This window comes from Pogoniulus pusillus, unplaced genomic scaffold (assembly GCF_015220805.1).
Source record: "Pogoniulus pusillus isolate bPogPus1 unplaced genomic scaffold, bPogPus1.pri scaffold_51_arrow_ctg1, whole genome shotgun sequence".
NCBI lineage: Eukaryota > Metazoa > Chordata > Aves > Piciformes > Lybiidae > Pogoniulus > Pogoniulus pusillus.
In genome coordinates this window covers 448927-474564 of record NW_026974710.1, presented here as the reverse complement: position 1 = coordinate 474564, position 25638 = coordinate 448927, and the positions used below count along the sequence as shown (strand labels likewise).

The following is a 25638-nucleotide window of genomic DNA, read 5'->3' as shown; positions in this document are numbered from 1 at the left end:
TGCCCCACCCCATACTCCATGGCAGGAGTCACCTGAGCTCTCCCTCTGTCCCCCTTCATCAGTTCCTGTGCAAGGAGGCATTAGGGTCCTTCCCCACCCCTCATCTGTGACCCTTCCCCCTTGGCCTGTTGCTGCTTGTGCTAGTTTGAAGCAGGGTAGAATGTTTTGGTGAGAAAAACTAGATGATAGGCTGTGAAAGGAAAACAACAGTGATACCTACTTTCCCTCAGAGTCTTGCTGAAGAAGAATGTAAACTTTCTGTCTGGGCTTGGACTGAGCTGCATCTTCCTAACCTCTTGGCCGAACCTCTGTTCTTCCTTAGGGCTGGGGTAAGGTTGAGAGGGGCAGGGGGAAGGGGCAGGGGGAAGGTGCAGGGGTGGTTGAAAGCCCCTCCTGGGGACTCAGGTTTCTGGGAGGGGAGTTGTGCTTCTGTATTTTTACCTCATTTATTTCTGTCTATAACTGTGTATACTGTAAATAGCTGCTTGGATATTGTGCCAGCTGTAAATAAATAGCTTCATTTATATTCCCAGAGTCTGGCTGAGTCTAAGCTGGGTATTTCTAAAAGTGTTGGGGGGGGAGGGCGGGGTGGGTAAAAGCCAAACCACCACACTGCTTCTTTCAGGCCTCCATCTCATCCTGGCCCTTAGTCTCATGGCCTATTCTTGAGCTCCTGCTCTCAGCCCAGTTCTTTAGATGCTTCCTCAGCCACAATATTTCCCACTCCATCCTTTCAACCCCAGCAGGCAAAATTGAGCCACAGACACCTCAGGAGATGGTAATGAAGCCTGGCCTGCTACTCCTTCACATACAAGGGGAGGACCCTGTAGTTTAGAGTGTCTCTCTCTGTCAACTCCAAATGCATCTATGGCTCTACACATCAATTACCACACAGAGCCCAGCGCAGGCACATGCCTTCTGCTGTGACTGTGATCATGGTCTGGATTCCTGGTCTTTTGGACAACTGTTCACTTTCTGCTTCTAGCACAAGGCCACAGGTGTGAGGATTTTGGGGGAATGTGTTGCATGAGCCTGTCTGATCACTCAGAGTCGATACACGCCAGCATCCAGCGCTTGAGAGATGGTGTATGGAGGCTGAAAGAAGAAGATAGATGGGATTGGCTTGCCAAGACCTTTGGAGGATGGGGACTAAAAGAATGGCTTAGCAGCCTGGTTACAATGGTTGCATATTGTTGTGGGTTTTTTAAAGAGAGCCAACAGAGATCAAACTCTCAAATCAAAATGGAGAGAAAACACAGAATTACATTTAGAGAGAGAGAATACAGCAGTAGACATTACAAAGCAATTATCATGGCAAACCCCCTTGAAGTTTCCCCATCCCCAAAAAAACCTAAATCTACATTCCCCAGTGCTCCAATCCTCCCCCCCCCCATCCCCCAACACCTCTGCCATCCAGGAGGCCTACTGCTTACATGTTCCCAATAAAGTGGCTCCCACCACACACTCAGGGCAGGAGGAGGAGGAAAGGAGAACGAACTGACCTTGTTGTCAGTCTATAAAGAGAGAGCAGAATTATGGGATTGAATAACAATCTTCCTAGTCCCCAGAAAATTTTTTAACCCTATAGCCTCAACCTGGGACATTCCAGCCCTATATTCAGTCCCATAATTCCTGCTCATCACACCACTCATCTAACCAGAAAGAGATTCTCTGTGTAGTGAACAGTGCTGTCCATGTCCTGCATCGTTCTGGTGCTTTCCTTCAAACCCATCTGTCGCTCAGATCCTGGACACAACTCTTCTCATTGAATGGACTTCTCAGATGACATCAACTATCTGAAAGAAACTCAGTAACAACTTGCACATACTTTAAACTCAAACTGTCTCAGTCCAAATCAAAACTCACACTTCATCTTGCCACGCTCCTGCATTGCCCAACATACCTGTCCTGAACTTCCCCCACCAGGAAATAAGCACCCCTTGGACAGGTTGTATCCCTACTCAAAGGCAGAAAACACCCATACAATTCTCCCAACAAATCCTTTTCACAAACAAAGGAACTCTGTTTCCACCTGCATTGTGCTCAGCAGCACTCAACATCAAGTAATGGACAGTCCCGATCCATTCTCGCTCAACTCTTTGCAGTCCATGCGTCCAAGCAACCGCACACTGCAAAGGCTCAATTACTCGTTGCAGATTCTAGATTCTCTGAGAGTCCTTCTCAGCACAATCTGGCTCAGTCCACAGTTGTCTCCAATGGTGTGTCTCCACCCCTGGGGCAGTCAAATGGGGCAGCTAAGTCCAGTTCACTTCCATTTTCAAGCTGCTGCTCCAGTTTGCTTTTCATACGCGCAGGGGGGAAGATCCCTTTGTCACAGATGAATTCCATCTCTCTATCACAGATGAGTTCCAGTATCTACAAGAGTCCCATGCTTCCACTTGTCTCTTGTACCAGGCCCTCCACCACCCCTGAGGGTTCCATCCTGCAGTTCCTCCACTCTAGCTGCACACTCAGAAGTGAACCTGCCACACCACCAGTCCCTGCCCTTAATCTTCCTTCCCCAGTCTGAACAGAATATTTTCAAATTTATTTAACCTTTCCCAGCACCTTTCCCTCCACCTTCTCAACAGACAACTGAAAAGGAGGAGGTTCTGGTGGATGAGGAGCAGGTGTCAGAATTGGGAAGAAAACAGGATCAGTGTCATTCACAGGAACCACTGCCTGCCCAGCAGCATCCATTCTCACCGCTGCCTCACCTGACAGAGGAGGGGCTACTGTCAGGATACCCTTGCAGCTCGCCCTGCCACTTGAACTCGGCTCTAGGGCTGTCACTAGTCCTGGCTGGCTACTCTCTGCAGAACCAGCAGGTGTGCTCGGGAAGGGGGGTGAACCCCCCCCTCCTCCTCCCGTGCTTGGTACCGCCAGTTCTGCCACACTAAAGTTCAGGCTGAATCGCAGCAGGGGAAGGGGATCCCCATCGCCGCTCTGTGCATCTTCCCCAGCAGGACACACTCCCAATGCAGGCTCGCCATCTGCAGCCTCAGCCTGCCCATACTCGCTGCCTGTGCTGGGACAGGAAGGGTACCAAATCACAGCTGTTTCTTCCGAAGTCAACAGCTCATCCCCTGAACAGGGAGTGGCTGCACCCTGCAAGAGGGTGGCCACCACAGCCATCAGCCTGCTATGGAGGCCAGCGCTGCTTCTGCGTGGCGCCATCTTTGAAACGCTGCCTGGATCTACGCGTCCAGGGGAGGCCACTGGCACGGCCAGAGCTGCCTGCGTTTCCACTGCTCACATTTCCACCAGCTGCTCGGCACCCTGCTGTGGGTCAGCTCAAGCCGTGGCGGCTTCAGGGGTGGGGGTCCCATATCATCATCAACCACCTCAGACCTTTCAACTCGCTTGCCGTTTCCTTCTCCCACCTCTGCCACCCAGGAGGGGAGCGGCTTCTCCAAGCCTCCCGACTCTCCATGCCAGCTTCACTAAGAGGCACCATTTTTCCTAAGCTTTAATTCTGTATTTTTTCTCCAATTCAGTCCATACAAAACCAACCATTTTCATGTCCTCACACGGGGCACCAAAATTCTGTCATCATTTTTTGAAGAGAGCTGACAGAGCTCAAACTCTCAAATCAAAATGGAGAGAAAATACAGAATTAGATTCAGAGACAGAAAACAGCAGTAGACATTACAAAGCAATTATCATGGCAAACCCCCTTGAAGTTTCCCCCATGCCACAAAAACTAAATCTACATTCCCCAGTGCTCCAATGCTCCCCCAATGCCTCTGCCATCCAAGAGGCCTACTGCTTACATGTTCCCAATGAAGTGGCTCCCGCCACACAGGGCAGGAGGAGGAGGAAAGGAGAGCGAACTGACCTTGTTGTCAGTCTATAAAGAGAGAGCAGAATTATGGGATTGAATAACAATCTTCTACTCCCCAGAAAAAATTTTAACCCTATAGCCTCAACCTGAGACACATATGCACTTGTTGTTTTCTTGATGATCATTGTATTTTACCATGTGTAGTGTGATGTGTACAAGGTATGATCCAGTAGTGCAGCTTTCAAAAAGAAAGGGGGAGTTGTCAGGGTGCAGGCAGAATTGAGCAGTCTGAAACAAGGAGAGCAGGAAGGGTAAGGTTAGGTCCTTCTGATAAGGGAGCACAGCTGCAAGAGAAGAGATCCTTAACTTACCTGTAGCTGAGCTGCATGAGGGGGATTTGGGAGGGCTGATCAGTGAGTTCTTCCTCTAGGCATGTGGACAGCTCATGTTCTGCTGTGTAACCTATCAGAATTGAACACCTTGTATTAGCCACTATATTAGCATCACTCTTAGCTTCAATAAGGGGCATTGACATATCCACCACACTGGTGGGAGGTGATGTCATACTGGTTTCCCTGCACAGATTGTGAGAGAGAGGCACACCTGGAATCTGCATGTGTCAGAGTGAGGGCTGAAGAGGTTTTGCAAGAAGCTGAGCAAGTCCCTTCCCCCTTTCCTGCATCTGCAGAGAGCAGGAACCTCCCTTTCTGTGTGTCCTCAGAGCTTCTCTGCCCACCTGTTTAGGAGTGGTGAGCAGAGAGCTGTGCCTGAGCTGGCAGGAGTTGTGTGCAGGGTAGAGCTGAGCATAGAGTGGGTGAGGTGGGGTCTGTGAGCAGGGCCAGGGAGGAGAGATGCTGGGAAATGCAGGTGCAGCCATCAGAGACCTGAGTAGGCAGTGGGAGGAGCCTGCAGCCAAGGCCTGGGAGAGGCTGGCTGGAGGCAGCTGTCCTGTGGTTTCACCATTCTACTGCATTACCCAGTAGGTGTGACCAGGACCTTCAGCAGACACCACCCCTCGGACAGGTTTCCCTTCGCCCGAAGGAGAAAATACCCAAACAGTTTTCCCTAACAGATTCTTCTCACCTACAACAGGAACTTTATCACCATCTACTGTTTGGACCAAGTCTGATTGTGCAGGGCCTGCTCTGTTTACTGAACCTCTACTATTTACCAACCAGGTAGCTTGTGCTAAATGTTTGTCCCAGTTTTTCAGAGTTCCACCCCCCATGGCTTTTAGGGTGGTTTTCAGCAAACCATTGTAGTGCTCAATCTTCCCTGAAGCTGGAGCACAGTAGGGTATGTGGTAGATCCACTCAATGCGGTGCTCTTTGGCCCAGTTTGTCACAAGATTGTTCTTGAAATGAGTGCCACTGTCTGACTCGATTCTCTCTGGAGTTCCATGTCTCCACATGATCTGTCTCTCCAAGCCAAGAATGGTGTTAGGTGCAGTAGCATGTGCAACTGGATAGGTTTGCAGCCATCCAGTGCTGGCCTCTACCATCGTCAGCACATACTGCTTGCCAGAACGAGATGGAGGTAAAGTGATGTAGTCAATCTGCCAGGCTTCACCATACTTGTACTTTGACCATCTCTCACCATACCATAAGGGCTTGATTCACTTAGCCTGCTTAATAGCAGCACAGATGTCACAGTCATGGATGACTTGGGTGAAAGCATCCATGGACAAGTCAATTGACCTATCGTGAGCCCATCGGTATGTTCCATCTCTGCCTTGATGTCCAGATGAGTCATGGCCCCACCGAGCTAAGAGCAGCTCACCTCGGTGTTTCCAGTCAAGGTCAAGATCAGAGTTGGTATCAACTTGAGCAATCTTAGCAGCTTGGTCTGCCTGCTGGTTGTGTTGGTGCCCCTCAGTGGCTCTGCTCTCGGGCATGTGTGCGTCTACGTGCCACACCTTCACTGGAGTTCTCTCCAGCCGTGCATCAATGTCCTGCCATAGATCAGCACACCAAATAGGCTTTCCTTTCCTCTGCCAACCATGCTTCTTCCAGTCCTTTAGCCAACCCCATAGAGCACTGGCTACCATCCACGAGTCGGTGTAGAGGTAAAGGATAGGCCAATTCTCACGTTCAGCCACATCAAGAGCAAGCTGAACAGCTTTTACCTCAGCGAACTGACTGGATTCTCCTTCTCCATCTCTCACTTCGGTAACTCTCCTGGTTGGACTCCAAACCGCTGACTTCCATATTCGCTTGTTCCCAACAAGACGACAGGAACCATCTGTGAACAAAGCATAGTTCTTTTCCTGATCAGAGAGATCACCATAGGGAGGAGCTTCCTCAGCACGAGTTATTTTCTCCTCTGGAGGTTTGGTACAGTCTGTGCCTTCCGGCCAGTTGGTGATCACCTCCACCAGATCAGGTCGATCAAGATTACCTATTCGTGCTCATTGGGTTATCAAAGCCATCCATTTAGACCAGGTTGCATCTGTGGCATGATGTGGTGATGAACCTTTGCCTTTGAACATCCAGTTTAGAACTGGCAGTCTGGGAGCTAACAGCAATTGTGACTCAGTTCCAATCACTTCAGAAGCTGCTTTCACTCCTTCATAAGATGCTAGTATCTCTTTCTCTGTTGCAATGTAATTTGCCTCTGAACCTCTGTAGCCACATCCCCAGAAACCAAGAGGACGACCACGTGTCTCATTTGGAGCTCTCTGCCAAAGGCTCCAAGTTGGACATTGTCACTGGCAGCTGTGTACAGAAGGTTCTTAATGTCCGGACCAGATCTCACAGGTCCCAAGCCCACTGCATGGACTACTTCTCGCTTAATCTGATCAAAGGCTGCTTGGTGTTCTGGTCCCCACTCGAAATTGTTTCTCTTACGAGTCACATGGTGCAGGGGTTTGACAATCTGACTGAAACCAGGAATGTGTAGTCTCCAAAATCCCACTGCACCCAAGAAAGAGAGAATCTCCTTCTTACTGGTGGTAACTGCCATGGTGGAGACTTTGTTGATCACATCCTGAGGAATGTAACGGCGACCATCCTGCCACCGCACTCCCAGAAACTGAATTTCTCTGGCAGGTCCTTTGACCTTGTCTCTCTTAATGGCAAAACCTGCTTGCAGCAGAATGTCAATGATTTTGTTACCTTTCTCGAAGACTTCCTCAGCAGTTTGGCCCCACACAATGATGTCGTCGATGTACTGGATGTGCTCTGGAGCTTTACCTTTCTCCAGTGCATTGTGGATGACTGAGTGACAGATGGTTGAGCTGTGTTTCCACCCCTGAGGCTAACGGTTGAACTGGTACTGGATTCCTCTCCAGGTGAATGCAAACTGAGGCCTGCACTCCTTTGCTATGGGAATAGAGAAGAAAGCATTAGCAATGTCTATGGTTGCATACCATTTAGCCTCCTTCGATTCCAGCTCGTACTGGAGTTCCAGCATGTCCGGCACAGCTGCACTCATGGGTGGAGTCACCTCGTTGAGGGCATGAAAATCAACTGTGAGTCTCCAGTCGCCCGTAGGTTTACGCACAGGCCAGATGGGACTGTTGAAAGGTGAATGAGCTTTCTCGATGACAGCCTGACTCTCCAGTTGACGAATCAGCTGATGAATGGGCAACAAAGAGTCAGGGTTAGTTCTGTACTGCCTGTGGTGCACCATTTGAGTAGCAATTGGCACTTCCAGGTCCTCTATGTCATGATGTCCCACAACTGCAGATTCATCTGAAAGTTCAGGTCTAACAGACAATTTCAATTTACCATCCTCAATCTCTACAGATGCTATTCCAAAAGCCCATTTGTGACCCTTAGGAGCTTTGAAACAGCCTTGTCTCAAAAAGTCAATTCCCAGAATGCAAGGCACATCAGGACCAGTTACAATAGTATGTGTCTTCCACTCTTTACCAGTTAAACTGATCTCAGCCTGCAGCTTAGTTAACTCTTGAGATCCACCAGTGATTCCAAAGATAGAAATGGACTCTGTCCGCTTGCAATTTGATGGCAATAAAGTACACTGAGCTCCTGTGTCAACTGCCAGGCCACCTAATGAATACATTCCAATAGATCTGGTTTTCTCCACTATCCCTTTCCTCCTCCTGGCTGGAGGCAGGGCACCCCTAATGGTGAACATGGCATGTGGGGTGTACACAGTGATTGGTGTTGTTGTGAGAGGAACTGCAACTGTTGGAACAATTGCAGTTGCTCTCGGGAGCTGAAGAAGTGACAGCTACTTTCCTGGCATTGCTGCCTCTGTTTCTGCCACTCTGCAGATCCCTGACTCTCTTTGAAAGAGCTGAAGTAGGTTTACCATCCCACTTGTTCATGTTCTCACCGTATGTGTCACGCAGAAGTATCCACAGTGACGCACGTGATTGCTGCTGTCTGGGTGGAATTTGTCTCCTCCTGGGCTGGAATTGCCTTGCAGGAGGTGGACATCTGTTCCTGATGGCAGAAACATGCACCCATTCAGATGATGCAGGGATGGTATCCTTTACCAGGTTGGAAATGTTTCTGAGATCCTCCTTCAGTTCTTTCATGCCATTCCTAATGCCATTCTCAATGCTATCTTCAGTGTCATTCTTTTTCCCTTTCTTCTCTGTTGTCCTAGTTTGTATGGCAGAGACTAGGGCAGAATGTGACAAGCTGTCCTAAAGAAGAATAAAGGTTCAGCCAAGAGGTTATGAAGCAAAGGTGAGTTAGGCCAAATGGAAGGTGAGGTTAGGGAGATGCAGTTCAGTCAGAAGCCGAATGCAGAGTGAGTGAAAATGGCAAGAGTGGTATCTAATTGTGCTAGTTTGAAGCAAGCTAGAATGTTTTGGTAACAGAACTAGATAACAGGCAGTGAAATGAAAACAATTGATGTCAACTTCTCTCACAGTCACACTGAGAACTCTGGGAAGAAGAAAGACTTCTTCTCCATTTTGTCTCTCACTCTTGCTTTTGCCTTAGACCTGGTCACATCTCATTAACCCTGCTCCTACTAACCCTGCTCCCTAACCTCTTGACTGCACCTCTCTTCTTCCTGAGAACTGGGGTAAGGTTAAGAGGGCCGGGGGGAGGTGTTGGGGTGGTTTGAGAGCCCCTCCTGGGGACTCAGGTTTCTGGGAGGGGAGTTGTGCTTTTGTATTGTTCATCCTTTGTATATTTCTGTATATAACTGTATAGATTGTAAATAGCTGCTTGTAAATTCTGCTAGCTGTAAATAAATTGCTTCATCTATATTCCCAGGGTCCCTCTGAGTTAGCTGGGGCAAATTCAAAAGTGTGGAGGGGCGGGGTAACCCCCAAACCATCACATTTTTTATTGGTGCCCAACGTGGGGCTAGAGATATATGGGAGTGATTGGAAATTAGCTCTGGGAATTAAGATGAAGCTAATCAAGCAGCTGTTGTACTTGGTGGGGATTGCTGTGTGGCCTGTTTTCTGGTTTTTTGTGTACAATTGGATCAAAGATCAAATTGGTTATTTCTTGCTTCATGTAGTTTTTAAGAAGGTCAAAGTTAAGCTTTCAAGCATGTTCTGGAACTGGGGTGATTTTATTCTTGGTTATGCTGGTTTTAGCGTCACTGAGAATATTACTAGTGATATTACAAGAGTTTTTGTCAATAATGTTACAATCAATCGAGAGTCTGCTTTATCTGCTGCTCTCATGAGGGTCATTTCTTCTTCCCAAACTCCTTACTAAGACTCTGAGAGAAGTGGACATTAGCATTGTTTTCCTTTCACAACCTATGATCTGGTTCTTCTCACCAAAACATTCTGCCCTGCTTCAAACTAGCACAGTGGGTGTTTAGGGCCACTCTCCATTCTTTGCCTCAGCTGAATGTTGGTTGTGGGGAGGTGTCACGTGTCAGAGGCTGCATTTGTCGCGGAGGGGTATTCTGCTGCTTCCGCTGATTTTGGCGGAGGGGAGAAATTAATTGGGGGGAGATAATATATGTTTATTAAACTCAATATTCTGAACTCTCACCACCCCTAACCACTGTCTGTTAACATTAAAATGATTCTACATGTTCATGAAAAGATTCTAGGATTAAATATCTACAGTAACTTATTAATAACTAACAAACATTCAAACTATACACAGAGAGAGGAGTTTTCCCCACGGCCTAATGCTGTTTGGGGTTTGTATGCTATTTGCCCAGCAGAGCAGGCTGAAACTGATTCTGCTCTATGGCAGAGGCAACAGATGTTTACAGAGGTATTAAAGCTTTTACTTGCAATTCTTATTAACTATTACAGTATCACAGTATCACCAAGGTTGGAAGAGACCTCACAGATCATCAAGTCCAACCCTTTACCACAGTGCCCAAGGCTAGACCATGGCACCAAGTGCCACGTCCAACCTTGCCTTGAACTGCCCCAGGGACGACGACTCCACCACCTCCCCGGGCAGCCCATTCCAGTGTCCAATGACTCTCTCAGGGAAGAACTTTCTCCTCACCTCCAGCCTAAATCTCCCCTGGCGCAGCCTGAGGCTGTGTCCTCTTGTTCTGGAGCTGGCCACCTGAGAGAAGAGAGCAACCTCCCCCGGCCACAACCACCCTTCAGGTAGTTGTAGACAGCAATAAGGTCACCCCTGAGCCTCCTCTTCTCCAGGCTAAACAACCCCAGCTCCCTCAGCCTCTCCTCATAGGGCCTGTGCTCGAGGCCTCTCACCAGCCTCGTCGTCCTTCTCTGGACACGCTCAAGCATCTGAACACGCTCAAGCATTAATCCCCCTCCGGGGCTGCGTCACAGCCTGTGCGAATGTCCAGACTTCAGGGGATCTCTGGCCGTGGACTTTGAGGCTGGAATCCTCCCGGCTTGAGGGGAAAGGATAAATCTTCCCAGCTTCTGGGGAAATAGGTTTCTCTAACTTTGTTCTCCTGGCGAGGGACAGAATCTCTGCCTTTGGTGCTGCTGGCTGCTTCTGGGTGTCCTGTCCAGGAATTCTCAGCTGGCAGGATCTCAGGAGAATATCATGCTGTCTCTGGCATGGTTGTCACAGCTAGCAGGCCATGTGTGTGTGCAGACAATCCAGACTCTGCTTTCTGGTTATCTCAGTGGCAACGGCTCTTACCAGGCAATGATAGGCAGCAGGCACGCAAAGAGCGTGCGGCTGCTGGGAGTCTGAGCTCCGCAGGTAAATGTAAGACAGGATCTGGTCCTGATAACACAGTAGCGTGCAGATATGCACAGCTGGCTTAGGAGACTATAGGCTCCTCATATATATATATATGCAGGCTTAAATGAGCTCTGCAATAAAGGTACACAGACAGGTGAGCTGTGAATGAGTCAGAGCATGAGGTCTGGGCCTCTGAGGATCTGAGTGGCTGAGCTATGCAGGGTCTATGCCTGAGGGTCTGAGCTGAGCACTTTGTTTACCTGTGCACCCCTATTTATTGAATGTGGGCTGAGATTAATGGCCTCTTTGGCCACTAGAATGACCAATCAGGTTGGCAGTTAGCCAAACCCTACCATAATAGGCAGAAGGCTGCTTGTCTGGACTTTCCCAAATATGGGGATCACATGGGCTTGCCCCGGGGAGACATGAGCTGGGTGTGTGGGGGCTTATACAACCTGTTTACAACCAGGGGTCTTGGCAGAAAAAACATGTCTAGGCAAGCATAGGCACAAATAAGCCTATTCTCGGGCCTCCACGACAGCAGGATTTCAGGGTTTGAGCTGCTGGGGTCAGGTGCTTCCATCTTCCCTAGGGCAGAGCAATGACCTCATCCCCTACTACCATGCCCTTACAGAAGGATCCAGACAAGAGCTGGGAGGAGAAGCAGAACCCAGAGAGTAAGATGGAGCAGGCCAAGTGCAGCCTGAAGAAAGAGGAAGAGAAAGATTTCAAGACAGAGGATGACAATGAGGGGAATGATGACTGTGATGATGCTGAGCATGAGGATGATGTTCAGGGTGAAAATGAGCAAGATGAAAAGGAGGAATATGAGGCGGAGGATGGGTTGATGTTAGCCCCCTCTGTGCCAGTCAAGCAGCTGCTTCAGTGCTCTGAGTGTGGGCAGAGCTTCAAACGGCGCTGCAGGTTGATTGAACACCGCCGAAGCCACACGGGCGAGAAACCCTTCAGCTGTGCTGACTGTGGCAAGAGATTCACACTGACCTCAGATCTCACTGTGCACCGCCGAATCCACACCGGCGAGAAGCCCTTCAGCTGTGGTGACTGTGGCAAGAGCTTCACACAGCGCTCACACCTCATTGTCCACCACCGAATCCACACCGGTGAGAAGCCCTTCAGCTGTCGAGAGTGTGGCAAGAGGTTCACAGAGCACTCTAAGCTCATTGCCCACCACCGAATCCACACCGGTGAGAAACCTTTCAGCTGTGCTGACTGTGGTAAGAACTTCGCTCAGCGCTCGCACCTCGTTAGTCACCACCGAATCCACACTGGTGAGAAACCCTTCAGCTGTGCTGACTGCAGCAAGAGATTCACAGATTATTCCAGCCTAATTAAACACCACCGAATCCACACAGGCGAGAAGCCCTTCAGCTGTGCTGACTGTGGCAAGAGATTCACAGTGCGTTCCAGTCTCACTAAGCACCACCGAACCCATACGGGCGAGAAGCCCTTCAGCTGTACTGACTGTGACAAAAGGTTCACACAACTCTCACACCTTCTTGCCCACTACCGAATACACACAGGCGAGAAGCCCTTCAGCTGTGCTGTCTGCGGTGACAGCTTCACTCAGAAGTCTGCCCTTACCCAGCACAGCCATGTGCACACCACTGAGAAGTCCTTCAGCTGTGAGGACTGTGGAAAGAGCTTCAAACACAACTCTACTCTGACCATCCACCACCGTACCCACACCAGAGAGCACCTGTACCCCTGTGCAGAGTGTGGCAAGAGCTTCACCACCAGCTCAGGGTTCATCCAGCACAGACTCATCCACAGCGGCGAGAAACCCTACAGCTGCAGGGACTGCGGCAAGAGGTTCACCCAGCGCTCGTCCCTCGCCCAGCACCGTCGTGTCCACAGCGGTGAGAAGCCTTTCACCTGCTCTGACTGCGGCAAGAGCTTCACCCAAAGCAGCAATCTCACTTCCCACCGCCGCACCCACACCGGTGAGAAGCCCTTCACCTGCTCTGACTGCGGCAAGAGCTTCACCAGCAGAGGCACTCTCACTTCCCACCGCTGTACCCACACTGGTGACCAACCCACGCTGCAGGGCAAGCACAAATAGACTCACCCCAGGTATGTTGGGGTGATTGTGCCCCCACCCCGAGAAGGCCTTTCCAGCAGATTGACCCAAAATTGCCTCTTTTCCACCTGCATGTCTCAGAGGCTGGGGGCTCCAGCAGGACAAACACCTCCTGCCCTTCTGAGCCCAAAGTGACCCAAATCCTGTCTTTTGGCTTTTATTTTAGCCATTGCTGCCACAGTGCCCAAATGTTGGGGGCATTTGTTCCCTAGGGCTGGGGCTGGAGGCCTGTGTCCAGACTGGGGAGGTCCAAGTGAGGTTCTCAGAAGAGTCCTGAGAGTCTCTTGCTGAGAGTAGTCTCAGGGACATCTCAGAGAGGTTTTTTTTTATTTCACTCTTTGTAGAGTGTAGGGCACATCTCAGGGAGGTCTTTGGAAACATCTGGAAAGCTTCTGTCAGGTTTGTGGTAAGTGGCTCTGCTGCTTTCCAGCAGGCCTGGGGTTTCCAAGGGCCTTCTCCCTAGCTCAGCAGTGTTCCTGCTGGATCCCTGCTGATCTGTGGCTGCTCTGAGGCTTTCCAGCAGCCAGAGGTGGGAAGAGATTTCTTGGAGTGTTCAGGAGCTTTGAGGAGCCTGAGGAGTGGCAAGAACCTTCTCTCCTGAGGCAGCAGGTTGAGCTAAAGAGTAGTTAAGCTTTGAGCCTGCTGCAGCAGGATGAGTGCAATGAGTGCAGGGCACTGGTGGGGCAGTAGAATCGTTGTTGGAAGGCATCGTGGCCACTGGTGACCCAACGGGAATCCTGTAGGGAGCTTCAGGTCTGCCTGATAGAAGCCCTGGGGGAGCTGAAATTGCAGAGGACCACTGCTGGTGCAGTGGAGGTCCTGTGGGAAGTCTGAAGCCTACTGGTAGAATCCAGCTGGAGCAGTGCTGGGCTAGAGGAAAGTTCTGGAGAAGTTGTGGGCCACCTGGGATGCTGCAGGGCAGTTGGTGGGCAGATGGAAATCAGGTTAGAAGCCCCTGGCTTGAACCCTCCAGTGTCACTGGGGGGGCTCCTGAAAAGGCCAAGAGATGTTCTGGAGCCGTTGGAATGCAGAAGCCACTGGAATGCAGCAGGGGAAGTGGTGAGCCAAGGGAATTGCCTAAGGAGTGCCTGGGCCTGCTGGCAGGCATCCATTGGCCTTTGCACAGCCTCCAGCTGAGCCTGCTGGGGATTCCCTTGGGCTTTCCACCAGCCCAGCCCTGGCCCTGCTGCCTCCCAGAAGAGTTCCCACAGGCTTTCCAGTCCCCACCAGTGCCCTGCTGCCAGCCACTGTGCCCACTGCTTGCACTGCAAGCCTGCTGCTTGGTGCCCACAAGTTTGCCTGTGGAGCTGCAGCAGGCCCAGGGCTTCCATCAGGCTTTTCAGCAGCTCCCTCTGGATCTGATTGCTGCCAGCAGGCCCAAGGCTTCCTACAAGATCCTCACTGGCCCTGATGCCTTCCAGTGGCCAAACAGTGCCCTGCTGACCTCCATCAGGCCTGGGGCTTTCCAGCAGCTCATCAGTGGCCCTGCAGACTTCCAGCTGGCCTGCAGCCTGCTAAAATTATAGCAGCAGGAAGGATTGCAGCAGAGGGGAACTGGTTAGGATGCATCTGCAAGGAGCCTTTGCCAGCACTCTGCAACACGCTACAGTGCCACAAGCTCCATCCCAGCAGCAGTTGGTTGAGACTCAGAAGTTAGCACAGGAACATCATGGAAGAGTCATGCAAAAGTCTCTCTGGCTCAATCCCAGCACTGGTTTGCAGGTCAGGCCCTACAGGTGTGGGGGTTTTGGTTTGCCTTCCAGGGCTGCCATGCTGCAGTGCATGTGGAGCCTCCTGCCCAGAGCATAGAGCTGAGCCACAGCTGACTGCAATGATTGCCTTGGGCAGGAGGCACAAAGTGTAGGAGGTGCAGCTGTGGGAGTCAGGAACTGGAGGTGAGCAAAACTGCAAAGTGACCCTGGGATCAGAGGGATGAATGTGGGAGAATGTGGCAGCAGAGCTGCAGAGGCTGCTGCAAAGCCTGGGACCAGGAGCCTGCAACCACCTGGAGAGCATGGGCAGAGTGTGAGGAGTGAACAGACAGCAGGTAAGGGCCAGCAGGATCTGGGAGTGGAGCTAAAAGGAGGCAAAGATTGTCTGATCAGTTGGGAGCTTGCACACAGCCAATGGCATTTGCCTGCCTGTAGCAGGTGCCCTCCCTTCAGCACCTTGTGTGAGGGAGTTTGCATTGTTCAGCCTGGAGATCAGCTGGGCCCAGAGCTGGAAACCCCCAAGTGGTGCCCACAAGTGGTGCCCTGTGTGGGGCTGGGAGAAGGCAGCTGAGGGAAAGCTGCTGGTGGAGAGGGCTGTGTGACAGCACAGAGAGAGCTGAGAGCCATCACAAAGCAGGTTGTGTGCCAGCACAGCACACACTGTGTGCGACAATGCAGAGCAGGGGGTGTGACATCCTAGAGAGGGCTGAGTGACATCAGAGATTGGGCTGGTTGGCACCAGAGAAGCACAGCCTGGGCTGAACTGGAAGGGACCTGCAAAGGTCATCCAGTGCAACCCCCTCTGCAGTCAGCAGGGACATAGAATGGAATCATAGAATGGGTTAGGTTGGAAGGCAGCTCAAAGCTCAGCCAGTTCCAACCCCTGCCACAGGCAGGGACACCTCCCACTAGAACAGGTGGCTCAAGGCCTCATCCAACTTGGCTGTGAACATCTCCAGGGAGGGAGCAGCCACAAGCTCCCTGGGCAGCCTGTGCCAGTGTCTCACTGCCCTCACTGCAAAGAACTTCTTCCTCACATCCAGTTTCAATCTCCCCTCTGCCAGTTCAAACCCATTCCTCCTCATCCTGCCATTACAGGACCTTGTCAGTAGTCCCTCCCCAGCCCTCTTGGAGCCCCCTTCATATCCTGGAAGGTCTTCTGGAAGCCTTCTTTTCTCCAGGCTGCAGAGCCCCAACTCTCTCAGCCTGTCCTCACAGCTGAGCTCCTTCAGCCCTCTTGTCATCTTGGTGGCCTCCTCTGGACTGGCATAGACATTCATCACATTCTCTCAACCACACACAATTGTGTCTTTGCAATCCAAGTCAGCAGAGATAGGTGAAACCCACAGGCTCCAGCCTTACATTTGGTTATGTTTGTTACACCATTCTCTAAGGTCATTCCAACCTTCCACTTTGTCTCAGTTCAGCACTTACTGAGCTCCTGGTTCTCGCCTGTCCATGGCTTATGTTCCAGTCTATAAGATTCAGACAATTCTATAGAATCACTACACTTAATTTTACTATTCCAAACATTTTCCCTTTTTCTGTTTGTTTAAAACTGAAGGCAGTGCTTCCCACCCCCCTGCCAGGCACCTCTTGCAGAAAGACAGCAAGCACAGCACTCTAAGCACTGCTGACAGAACAGCTGTTCCCCATCTTTGCCTATGAGTGGGAACTGTTGGAAGCTCATGGAAATACCCAGATTATTCATTAAGCGTGACCAAAAGCTATGACCTACACAAACACCACCATCAGCTCAACCTGAACAACTGCACAAACAGATACAAAACCAGAAAAAGAAAACACATTGATTCCCTGGGCCCTGTCAGCCTTCTCTAGGGTGAATCTTTCTGTATGATGTGACCAGAGAATTTTCCAATGTTTTCTTCTCTCTCTTTTCTCAAGAGTCATTGGCATTAAAATACCTAATGACCAGGGGTTGTTGCCCATAAGAAAGCTGTTTAAAACATTAAAAATGTATAAAGTTTTCTTGCAGTCTTCCTTTCAGGGTGGCTGCCCTCATTCCCCCTCTTTTTTTTAATATATATATATTTTTTTTAGTTATTATTTTTGTTTTTATATAATCCTCATCCTATAATGCTGTATTAATATACAGGGGAAAAAAAATAAGAAAAATATTTTATAATATTCAATTATAGAACTCTTAAAAAATATAAACCATTAAATCATGACTGAGGAAAAAAAAACAACCAAAGAAAATTCAAGATGATACCATGGTATTCAGAAAAAAGAAAGGACCTTAGAATCAGCAGGAAAGGGATAATCATTAACCTACACATTCACAAAACAATTTCTTGCCATAATATTCCATTATATTGTACCAGTTACTTAACATACTCTGCTTTAATTACTTAGGCCTTATTACACTTATTCTGCTAAAATTAGTCCTGAACTTACCCTATTGCAATTAAGAGCTTATCCAGGAAACACCTAAACTCTTAAGATCTGTTACAGTCTAAGCCAACAAACATTATCAGGATTTTAATTCACAAAGTAGCTACCAGAAATGCAGTCTGGTCCCTTTAAGAGCCGAAGGTGCTGCTTCTTTTGAGCAGTTGTAAGGAAAAAAAGATTAGGAGGAGGTGAGGTCAGCCTCCATGGCCCCAGCAGGCGAGGGGGGAGGCTGCTGTGTTAGCAGCAGCACCTGAGCTCCCTGCGACTCCGAAGTGTCCCACACAGAGTTTCCAGACCCCATCCATACTCAGCCTTCTGGGGTCTGCCAGGGATATCTTTTTAGCTGTGCACCTCTTAGTCCTGGGGGATTTGCTGTCCCTGGAAGGTGAGCTGCGAAGGGTGGGGGGTGCTGTGACTGGAGGAATGTGTCATGGTTCAGAAATTAAACTCTCAAGTCAAACTGGAGAGCAAATACAGAATTATGTTTAGGGAGAGAAAAATACAGAGCTAGACATGCAAAGCAATTACCCCATCCATGGCAAACCCAGGGAAGTTTTTCCGCCGTCCCAAAAGCTAAATCTAATACCCCCCCAGTGCTCCAGTCCTTCCCCCCACCCCCTAATGCCTCTGCCATCCAAAGAGGCCCAAACAAGCCTCTGGAGGCCAACTGCTTGCATGTTCTTCCCAATAAAGTGGCTCCCAGCACACACACAGGGCAGGAGGAGGAGGAACACTACTCCTCTTACTAGAAACAGACTCTATATAGGGAACAGTGCCAGCCAAACCCTGCACCTCTCTGTTGCTTCTCCTTCAAACCCATCTGTCCTGGACACAACTCTTCTCATTGAATGAACTTCTCAGATGACATCAACTATCTGAGAGAAACTCAGTGACAACTTGTGCACTCTTTAAACTCAAACTGTCTCAGTCCAAATCAAAACTCCTTTGTAGAACGCAATTGATCTTGCCACCTTCCTGCACTGCCCAACATACATGCCCTGAACTTCCCCCACCAGGAAATAACCACCCCTTGGACAGGCTGTACCCCCACCCAAAAGGCAGAAAACACCCAGACAGTTTTTCCAACAAATCCTTTTCACAAACAAAGGAACTTTTTCCACCTGCATTGTGTTCAGCAGCACTCAACATCAAATAATGGACAGTCCCAGTCCGTTCTCACTCAACTTTGCAGTCTGTGCATCCAAGCAACCACCCACTGCAAAGGCTCAATTACTCATTGCAGATTCTCTTAGAGTCCTTCTTGGCACAATCTGTCTCAGTCCACAGTCATCTCCTGCAGGAATAGGGGAATGGTTTGTTAGCAAGGAACAGTTGCCCGAGACGAAACAAATACAGCATAGACCTTGGGCATGCAATGTGTGGGTCAGACAGACCTCAGAAGAGAAAGATAAGTAGGATCCTGTGGTCAGGACTGCTCAGATAGTTGCATAGCAACATACAGCAAGGAGCAGGGAAAGTAATGAAGACAGTAGAAACAGTGACTTTCGCCTGAGCAGAGTGTTAGCCAATCATGTAGTAGATACTAACTTTCTTACTGCAATTCTAACCAATCAGTGATGAACATGCCAGCCTTTCTGAGACAATACATACCTGCCTGTTTTTCTAATCAAGTGGAATTTTGGCTTGCATCAAGTCATTGCCCTGTCCCTTCATTGCAGCAAATGGTGACCCCGACGTGATATCGGTGCTTATCGCCCGGGATATGAGGACGACAGCCCCGAGCCTCTGGGAACTGAAAGCTGCTGAAAGGAAGCAGATTGCAGGCCTGCACTCCATCACCTCCTCGAGATTGGTAGGTGAGCTCAGAGGGACTTCAACATGGGGAATCAAACCTCACATGAAGAAAGGGAGGTTTATAAGCTCATGAAAGAATTTGTGTATGGACATAAGAAAGAGATATCTGGTTACCAGCTGGAATTACTCATGAGATGGGTCAAGGATAAATTCCCTGACACTACAGAAATTATGGTTCTTGAGTCAGAACTTTGGGACAAAGCAGGGGTCTGCTTGTGGGATCTTTCTACAAATGGTGATTCAGAAGCACAGTGCTTGCTTGCACCATGGTGAAAATTATGGTTCTTGAGTCAGAACTATGGGACAAAGCAGGGGTCTGCTTGTGGGATCTTTCTACAAATGGTGATTCAGAAGCACAGTGCTTGCTTGCACCGTGGTGAAAATTACAGTTTTTGAGTCAGAACTTTGGGACAAAGCAGGGGTCTGCTTGTGGGATCTTTCTACAAATGGTGATTCAGAAGCACAGTGCTTGCTTGCACCATGGTGAAAATTATGGTTCTTGAGTCAGAACTATGGGACAAAGCAGGGGTCTGCTTGTGGGATCTTTCTACAAATGGTGATTTAGAAGCACAGTGCTTGCTTGCACCGTGGTGAAAATTACAGTTTTTGAGTCAGAACTTTGGGACAAAGCAGGGGTCTGCTTGTGGGATCTTTCTACAAATGGTGATTCAGAAGCACAGTGCTTGCTTGCACCGTGGTGAAAATTATGGTTCTTGAGTCAGAACTATGGGACAAAGCAGGGGTCTGCTTGTGGGATCTTTCTACAAATGGTGATTCAGAAGCACAGTGCTTGCTTGCACCGTGGTGAAAATTATGGTTCTTGAGTCAGAACTATGGGACAAAGCAGGGGTCTGCTTGTGGGATCTTTCTACAAATGGTGATTCAGAAGCACAGTGCTTGCTTGCACCGTGGTGAAGGGTGTCTGAGGCTGTTAAAGAACAGGAGGGGAAGTCGGGGAGAGCATTTAGTCCCTTAAAGAAGGAGGGAATGCAGACGAATGCTCCAATTCAACTCTCTGCCTCTCCCCTGCCATTTGATGCTAAGGACTCACCTACCCTACTGGCGTCTAAGCCCCGAGTGTGATTTAAGCCTGCTGTGGGAACTTCGCAATCAACATCATTTAGTGATGATCCTTTTGAGTTAGATCCCTTTGATCCCGAAGAGGAACCAGACCTGTATCTACCGGATGGTCATGATCCCCGTGTGGTGTGGGCAGCAATTAAACAACGAGCTTTAGACGAAGGGGATGCCGACACGGCAGGGCGTGTCATGGTTCCGCCCCGACCTGCCACAGCGCCAGCTCGCTTTACCGCAGCGCCGGTGATCTATCCAGGGCGTGGCTGCAACCCCCAGTGGGAAGCTCTCAGCTTTTCAGTTACCAAAGAGCTGCCTCTGATAATGGACTGGGTTCACATTATTTCGTGGGACTGCTTGAGTCCGTTTGTGAAAGTTCTGTTTTAACACCTTATGATCTGCAGACAACAGCCAAATTGCTTTTAAACTCTTCTCAATACATGCTGTGGGAGTCAGGATGGCGTCAGAGTTTAGAAACTGTTTTACAAAGGTTTGCAGCGGGGAATAATCCAGCCCTGCAAGCCTTAACTATGGATCATCTGATGGGCACGGGGCCGTTAGCCGATCCCGTCGCCCAGGCCAGAGATTGTCCGAGAGAAGCTCTGGATGCCACTAAGGAGGCTGCTAAGTGAGCGCTCCTTAAGATTCCAGACACCCATAAACCCCAAAAGGCTTTTACAACTGTCATGCAAGGACCAAAGGAGTCGTTTATGGACTTCATAGCAAGACTGCAGGAAGCTCTTGGAAAGCAGGTTGCAAACGAGGAAGCTGAGGAGATTTTACTTCAACAATTAGCAATTGAAAATGCCAATGGGGACTGTAAGAAGTTGCTGAAATCGTTACCGAATCCAAAACCCTCCCTGGTTGAGCTGATGGAAGCTTGCAACTGCTTCGGGATTGTGATGGTTTGGGGGTTACCCCGCCCCCCCACACTTTGTATTTGCCCCAGCTAACTCAGACGGACCCTGGGAATATAGATGAAGCAATTTATTTACAGCTAGCAGAATTTACAAGCAGCTATTTACAATCTATACAGTTATATACAGTTATATACAGAAATATACAAAGGATAAACAATACAAAAGCACAACTCCCCCCCCCAGAAACCAAGGTCCCCAGGAGGGGCTTTCAAACCACCCCAACACCTCCCCCCGGCCCTCTCAACCTTACCCCAGTTCTCAGGAAGAAGAGAGGTGCAGCCAAGAGGTTAGGGAGCAAGGTTAGTGGGAGCAGGGTTAATGAGATGTGACCAGGTCTAAGGCAAAAGCAAGAGAGAGAAACAAAATGGAGAAAAAGTCTTTCTTCTTCCCAGAGTTCTCAGCGAGACTGTGAGAGAAGTTGACATCAATTGTTTTCATTTCACTGCCTGTTATCTAGTTCTGTTACCAAAACATTCCAGCTTGCTTCAAACTAGCACAGGGATGTCCGATTTTAAATGCGAGACTATGGCACTGCTTTTGCTGCTGTGAACACAGGGGGGAGGGCGACTGTTTGCTTTGGCTGCGGGAAGCCAGGTCACATTAGGAAGAACTGTTCTGCTCAAAAGGGGCAAGTGACTAAGCCTGTATCAATATGCCCCCATGTCATGGAGGGTAGCAGAAGCCCTTAGCAGGCCTCCCTGCTGTAAAAGTTGCAGTGTCTCACATTAATGCCAAGAGCATCGTAAAACCAAAACAGTCCTTCAGCCCCATGAGAAAGTCTCTCCCTAGTCGAGATAAAAGGTAAACAATGGCCCCTGTTTTGGCTGGGGGGAACGGCAGTTCTCATGCCCGCTCCACACCTGGTGTGGGCCGAGCTTGGGGTGGTCCTACAGGTTGTTTTGGTAAGAACTGTCCAATTGTATAGGTTAATTGTAATTTTGTGCCAATCTGCAAGAATAAGGTAAAATAGCCTGGGCTGGAGGGTTACCTCTTTTGAACATTATAAACATGGTGTGCTGTGGGAAGCTTCCTCCCGCAGCGGAGCATGAAAGGTAAACATCAGACCCTGTGATGAGAAGTGTCCTTGGAGCCTTGAGGCTCCCAGGGGCCTGAGCCGGCGACTATGAGCAACCCACGCACAGCTGTCAGGGGGTGGAATCTGCCCGCCTCTGGGGTGGGCACGGCCCAGGGGGCTGACTCTGGCCACCCCCCCTGGGTGGGATCCTTAAGGTGTTTACTGTAAGTTAACCTATCTCTGCCTTACACTTAACCTGGAGCCAATCTGTACCCTCCACTTGTACCAATCTTGAACTAAGTCAGTTGTCTACACCCCCTTTGGGGGCTATAAAGGTCGCTGCATCGCCCTAATAAATCGCACTGCTGCGCAGAAGCCACAGAGTCGACTCTCAGTGCCCCGATCTCTCGCCGCACCGGTCTCCGTCCTCCAACAGTGTGCCTGCCTGGATCGGGGCTTGCTGGCTTGAGCTTGCTGGTACCTGCTCCTACCTGCTCGCTCGCTCGCCTGCCTGCCTGCCTGCCTGCCTGCCTGCCTGCCTCGCTCCTGCCGCGGTGCCCTCACGTTCCTGATCGGCCCTGCCCAACGAGGGGCCCGCAGAGGCCTGAAACCTGCTTGGGCCCGATCCTGACGAACAAAGGGACACCGCCCAAACCTTCGAACTTTGCTGAACTGAACTACGAACAGTGAGTAAATTGGAGAAAGAACTCTTTAGGTAAAGACTGAGTAACTTTAAAGACTCAAAAGAACTCTAAAGAAATCACAGACTCTCCTCTATCTGCTATTTTCTGAACTGTTATTTTACAACTTCAATCCAAAAGAACTCAGGTGGGGAATTTAGTTCGGGAGGGGGATCTCCGTGTTTGAGCAATAAACCACTTGAAAATGCACAAGTGAGTCTCCACCTATTTTCCCCACAACCTCCCAAACTACCTTCCGTGACACCCCCGTGCCAGAAAGGTCGCCATTATGCAGCTCAGTGCCACTCTAGATACGATAAACAAGGGAAGCTGCTTCAGGGAAACTGGCGGCAGAGCGCGGAGCGGCGCCGCGCTCCGACACAAACGATGCAGCCGGCACAGCAGCTCTCCGACGCCAATCCACGGCTTGCAACGAGCCACAACAGGCAGTGCAGGACTGGACTTGGAAACCAAACACGCAGTGACCTTAGTCGGTTCTTCAGTTCACTTATTAGACACCAACTTTCAGGGACCTTTGCCAGAAAATACAACAGCTTTGATTTTGGGAAGATCATCACCCACCCTGACTGGTCTGTTTGTATTACCAGGAGTTACTGATAGTAGCACAGTATCACAGTATCACAGTATCACAGTATCACAGTAGCACAGTATCACAGTAGCACAGTAGCACAGTATCACAGTAGCACAGTATCATCACAGTAGGACAGTATCACAGTAGCACAGTATCATCACAGTAGCACAGTATCACAGTATCACAGTATCACAGTAGCACAGTATCACAGTAGCACAGTATCACAGTATCACAGTAGCACAGTATCACAGTAGCACAGTATCACAGTATCACAGTAGCACAGTATCACAGTGTCACAGTATCACAGTATCACAGTATCACAGTGTCACAGTATCACAGTATCACAGTAGCACAGTATCACAGTGTCACAGTGTCACAGTATCACAGTATCACAGTAGCACAGTATCACAGTATCACAGTATCACAGTAGCACAGTATCACAGTAGCACAGTATCACAGTGTCACAGTATCACAGTAGCACAGTAGCACAGTAGCACAGTATCACAGTAGCACAGTAGCACAGTAGCACAGTAGCACAGTATCACAGTATCACAGTATCACAGTGTCACAGTGTCACAGTGTCACAGTGTCACAGTATCACAGTATCACAGTATCACAGTAGCACAGTAGCACAGTATCACAGTATCACAGTAGCACAGTATCACAGTAGCACAGTATCACAGTAGCACAGTAGCACAGTATCACAGTATCACAGTATCACAGTATCACCAAGGTTGGAAGAGACAAAAAGCACTTTTATAAATGTATCAACGCTAAAAGGAAGGGCAAGAAGAGCCTCCACTGCTTACTGGACCAGGAGGGGAACACTATAACTGATGATGAAGCAAAGGCAGAGGTCCTGAATGCCTTCTTCGCCTCAGTTTTCAACAGTAAGGAGAGAGGAGGAGGAGGCAAGTGGCCTCTTGAACTGGGGGATGGGGTCGGGGAGCAGTGTGTTCCCCTGGAAATTCATGAGGAATTAGTTCAGGACCTGCTGAGCCATCTGGACACCCACAAGTCCATGGGACCAGATGGGATCCATCCCAGGGTGCTGAGAGAGCTGGCAGCTGAGCTGGCCAAGCTGCTCTCCATCATTTTCCAGCAGTCCTGGCTCACTGGTGAGGTCCCAGGAGATTGGAAAATGGCCAACGTGGTCCCCATCCACAAGAAGGGTGGGATGGAGGAACCTGGGAACTACAGACCTGTCAGCCTGACCTCAGTGCCAGGGAAACTGATGGAGCAGGTTATCTTGGGGCCAATAACTGCGCACCTGAGGGATGGCAAAGATCTCAGGTCCAGCCAGCATGGGTTTAGGAAGGGCAGATCCTGCCTTTCTAACCTGATCTCCTTCTATGATCAGGTGACTGCTTGGTGGCTGTGGGGAGGCCTGTGGATGTGGCCTGTGGATGTGGTCTGATAGTGATGCAGAGGAAGTGAAAATTATGGTTTGGACACCACTCCCTCCCTGTGCAGTTGCAAAAAACAGTCATATAGCTCAGTTGCTTTTACTTCCCAGGCATCCATTTAATCCTCAAACAGTGAAGAAACGTGAAGGAGCTTTCGGTTCAACAGGACTTCCAGAGGTCTATTGGACTCAGTCAGTGTCTAATGAAAGACCTACACAAAAATGCATAATGAAAAAAGCAGAGCAGCAGGTTGTTTTAAATGGCATTATTGATACTGGTGCTGATGTCACTGTTATCTCTTTGGCCAAATGGCCCCCGGTATGGCCACTGGCAAAAATCTTACAGCCACTGGCAGGAATAGGGGGTGTGGGGAGAAGTCAGCAGAGTGTGGGATTTGTACAGATTGTTGGGCCTGAGGGAAGGATTGCAACTGTTAAACCTTTTGTGTTGCTGGTACCTATGGTCCTGTGGGGGAGAGATGTCCTGGCGCAATGGGGCCTCACATTGGAAACACATTTTAGAGAGGGCTGCTGATGGGCTCAATACCCCAAAATTATCTTGGAAAATACAAATTCCTATATGGGTAGATCAGTGGCCCCTCCCTGAGGAAAAACTTTGCACCTAGGAACAGTTAGCACAGGAGCAGCCAGAGCAAGGGCACATAGTGCCTTCTCTTAGCCCCTGGAATACTCCTGGTTTTGTGATTCAAAGATGATCTGGCAAATGGCCTCTGCTTCATGATTTAAGAAAAATTAATGATGCTGTGGAATCCATGGGAGCATTGCAACCAGGGCTCCCCTCTCCCACAGTGATCCCTACAAACTGGGCTTTAACTGTCATAGATTTGAAAGATTGCTTTTTCAGCATTCCTCTTCACCCTGAAGATGCTCCTCGGTTTCACAGCATCACAGTATCACAGTGTCACAGTATCACAGTATCACCAAGGTTGGAAGAGACCTCACAGATCATCAAGTCCAACCCTTTACCACAGTGCCCAAGGCCAGACCATGGCACCAAGTGCCACATCCAACCTTGCCTTGAACTGCCCCAGGGA

The 25638-nt window shown here is 49.5% G+C and overlaps 1 protein-coding gene and 1 long non-coding RNA gene across 9 annotated transcripts in view; one reads left to right on the top strand and one right to left on the bottom strand.

Moving 5' to 3' along the window:
- The window catches only part of LOC135174253 (gastrula zinc finger protein XlCGF26.1-like), a 182787-nt gene that overhangs the window by 8224 nt on the left and 148925 nt on the right, over nucleotides 1-25638 (top strand). For 2 of the 5 annotated variants that reach the window (XM_064141479.1, XM_064141477.1), the window contains exons 2-3: nucleotides 11492-12948; nucleotides 18762-19406. The exons of 2 other annotated variants lie outside the window; for them this stretch is intronic. In XM_064141479.1, the coding sequence (XP_063997549.1) occupies nucleotides 11540-12937 (1398 nt within the window). In that variant the 5' untranslated portion in view covers nucleotides 11492-11539 and the 3' untranslated portion in view covers nucleotides 12938-12948; nucleotides 18762-19406. Of the gene's footprint in view, nucleotides 1-11449; nucleotides 12949-18761; nucleotides 19407-25638 lie in introns of those variants that run through there. One more of the 5 variants, XM_064141478.1, reaches the window with a different exon arrangement.
- LOC135174260 (uncharacterized) overlaps nucleotides 1-25638 on the bottom strand; it is a 128518-nt gene that overhangs the window by 60289 nt on the left and 42591 nt on the right. The gene's annotated exons all lie outside the window — the stretch shown is intronic.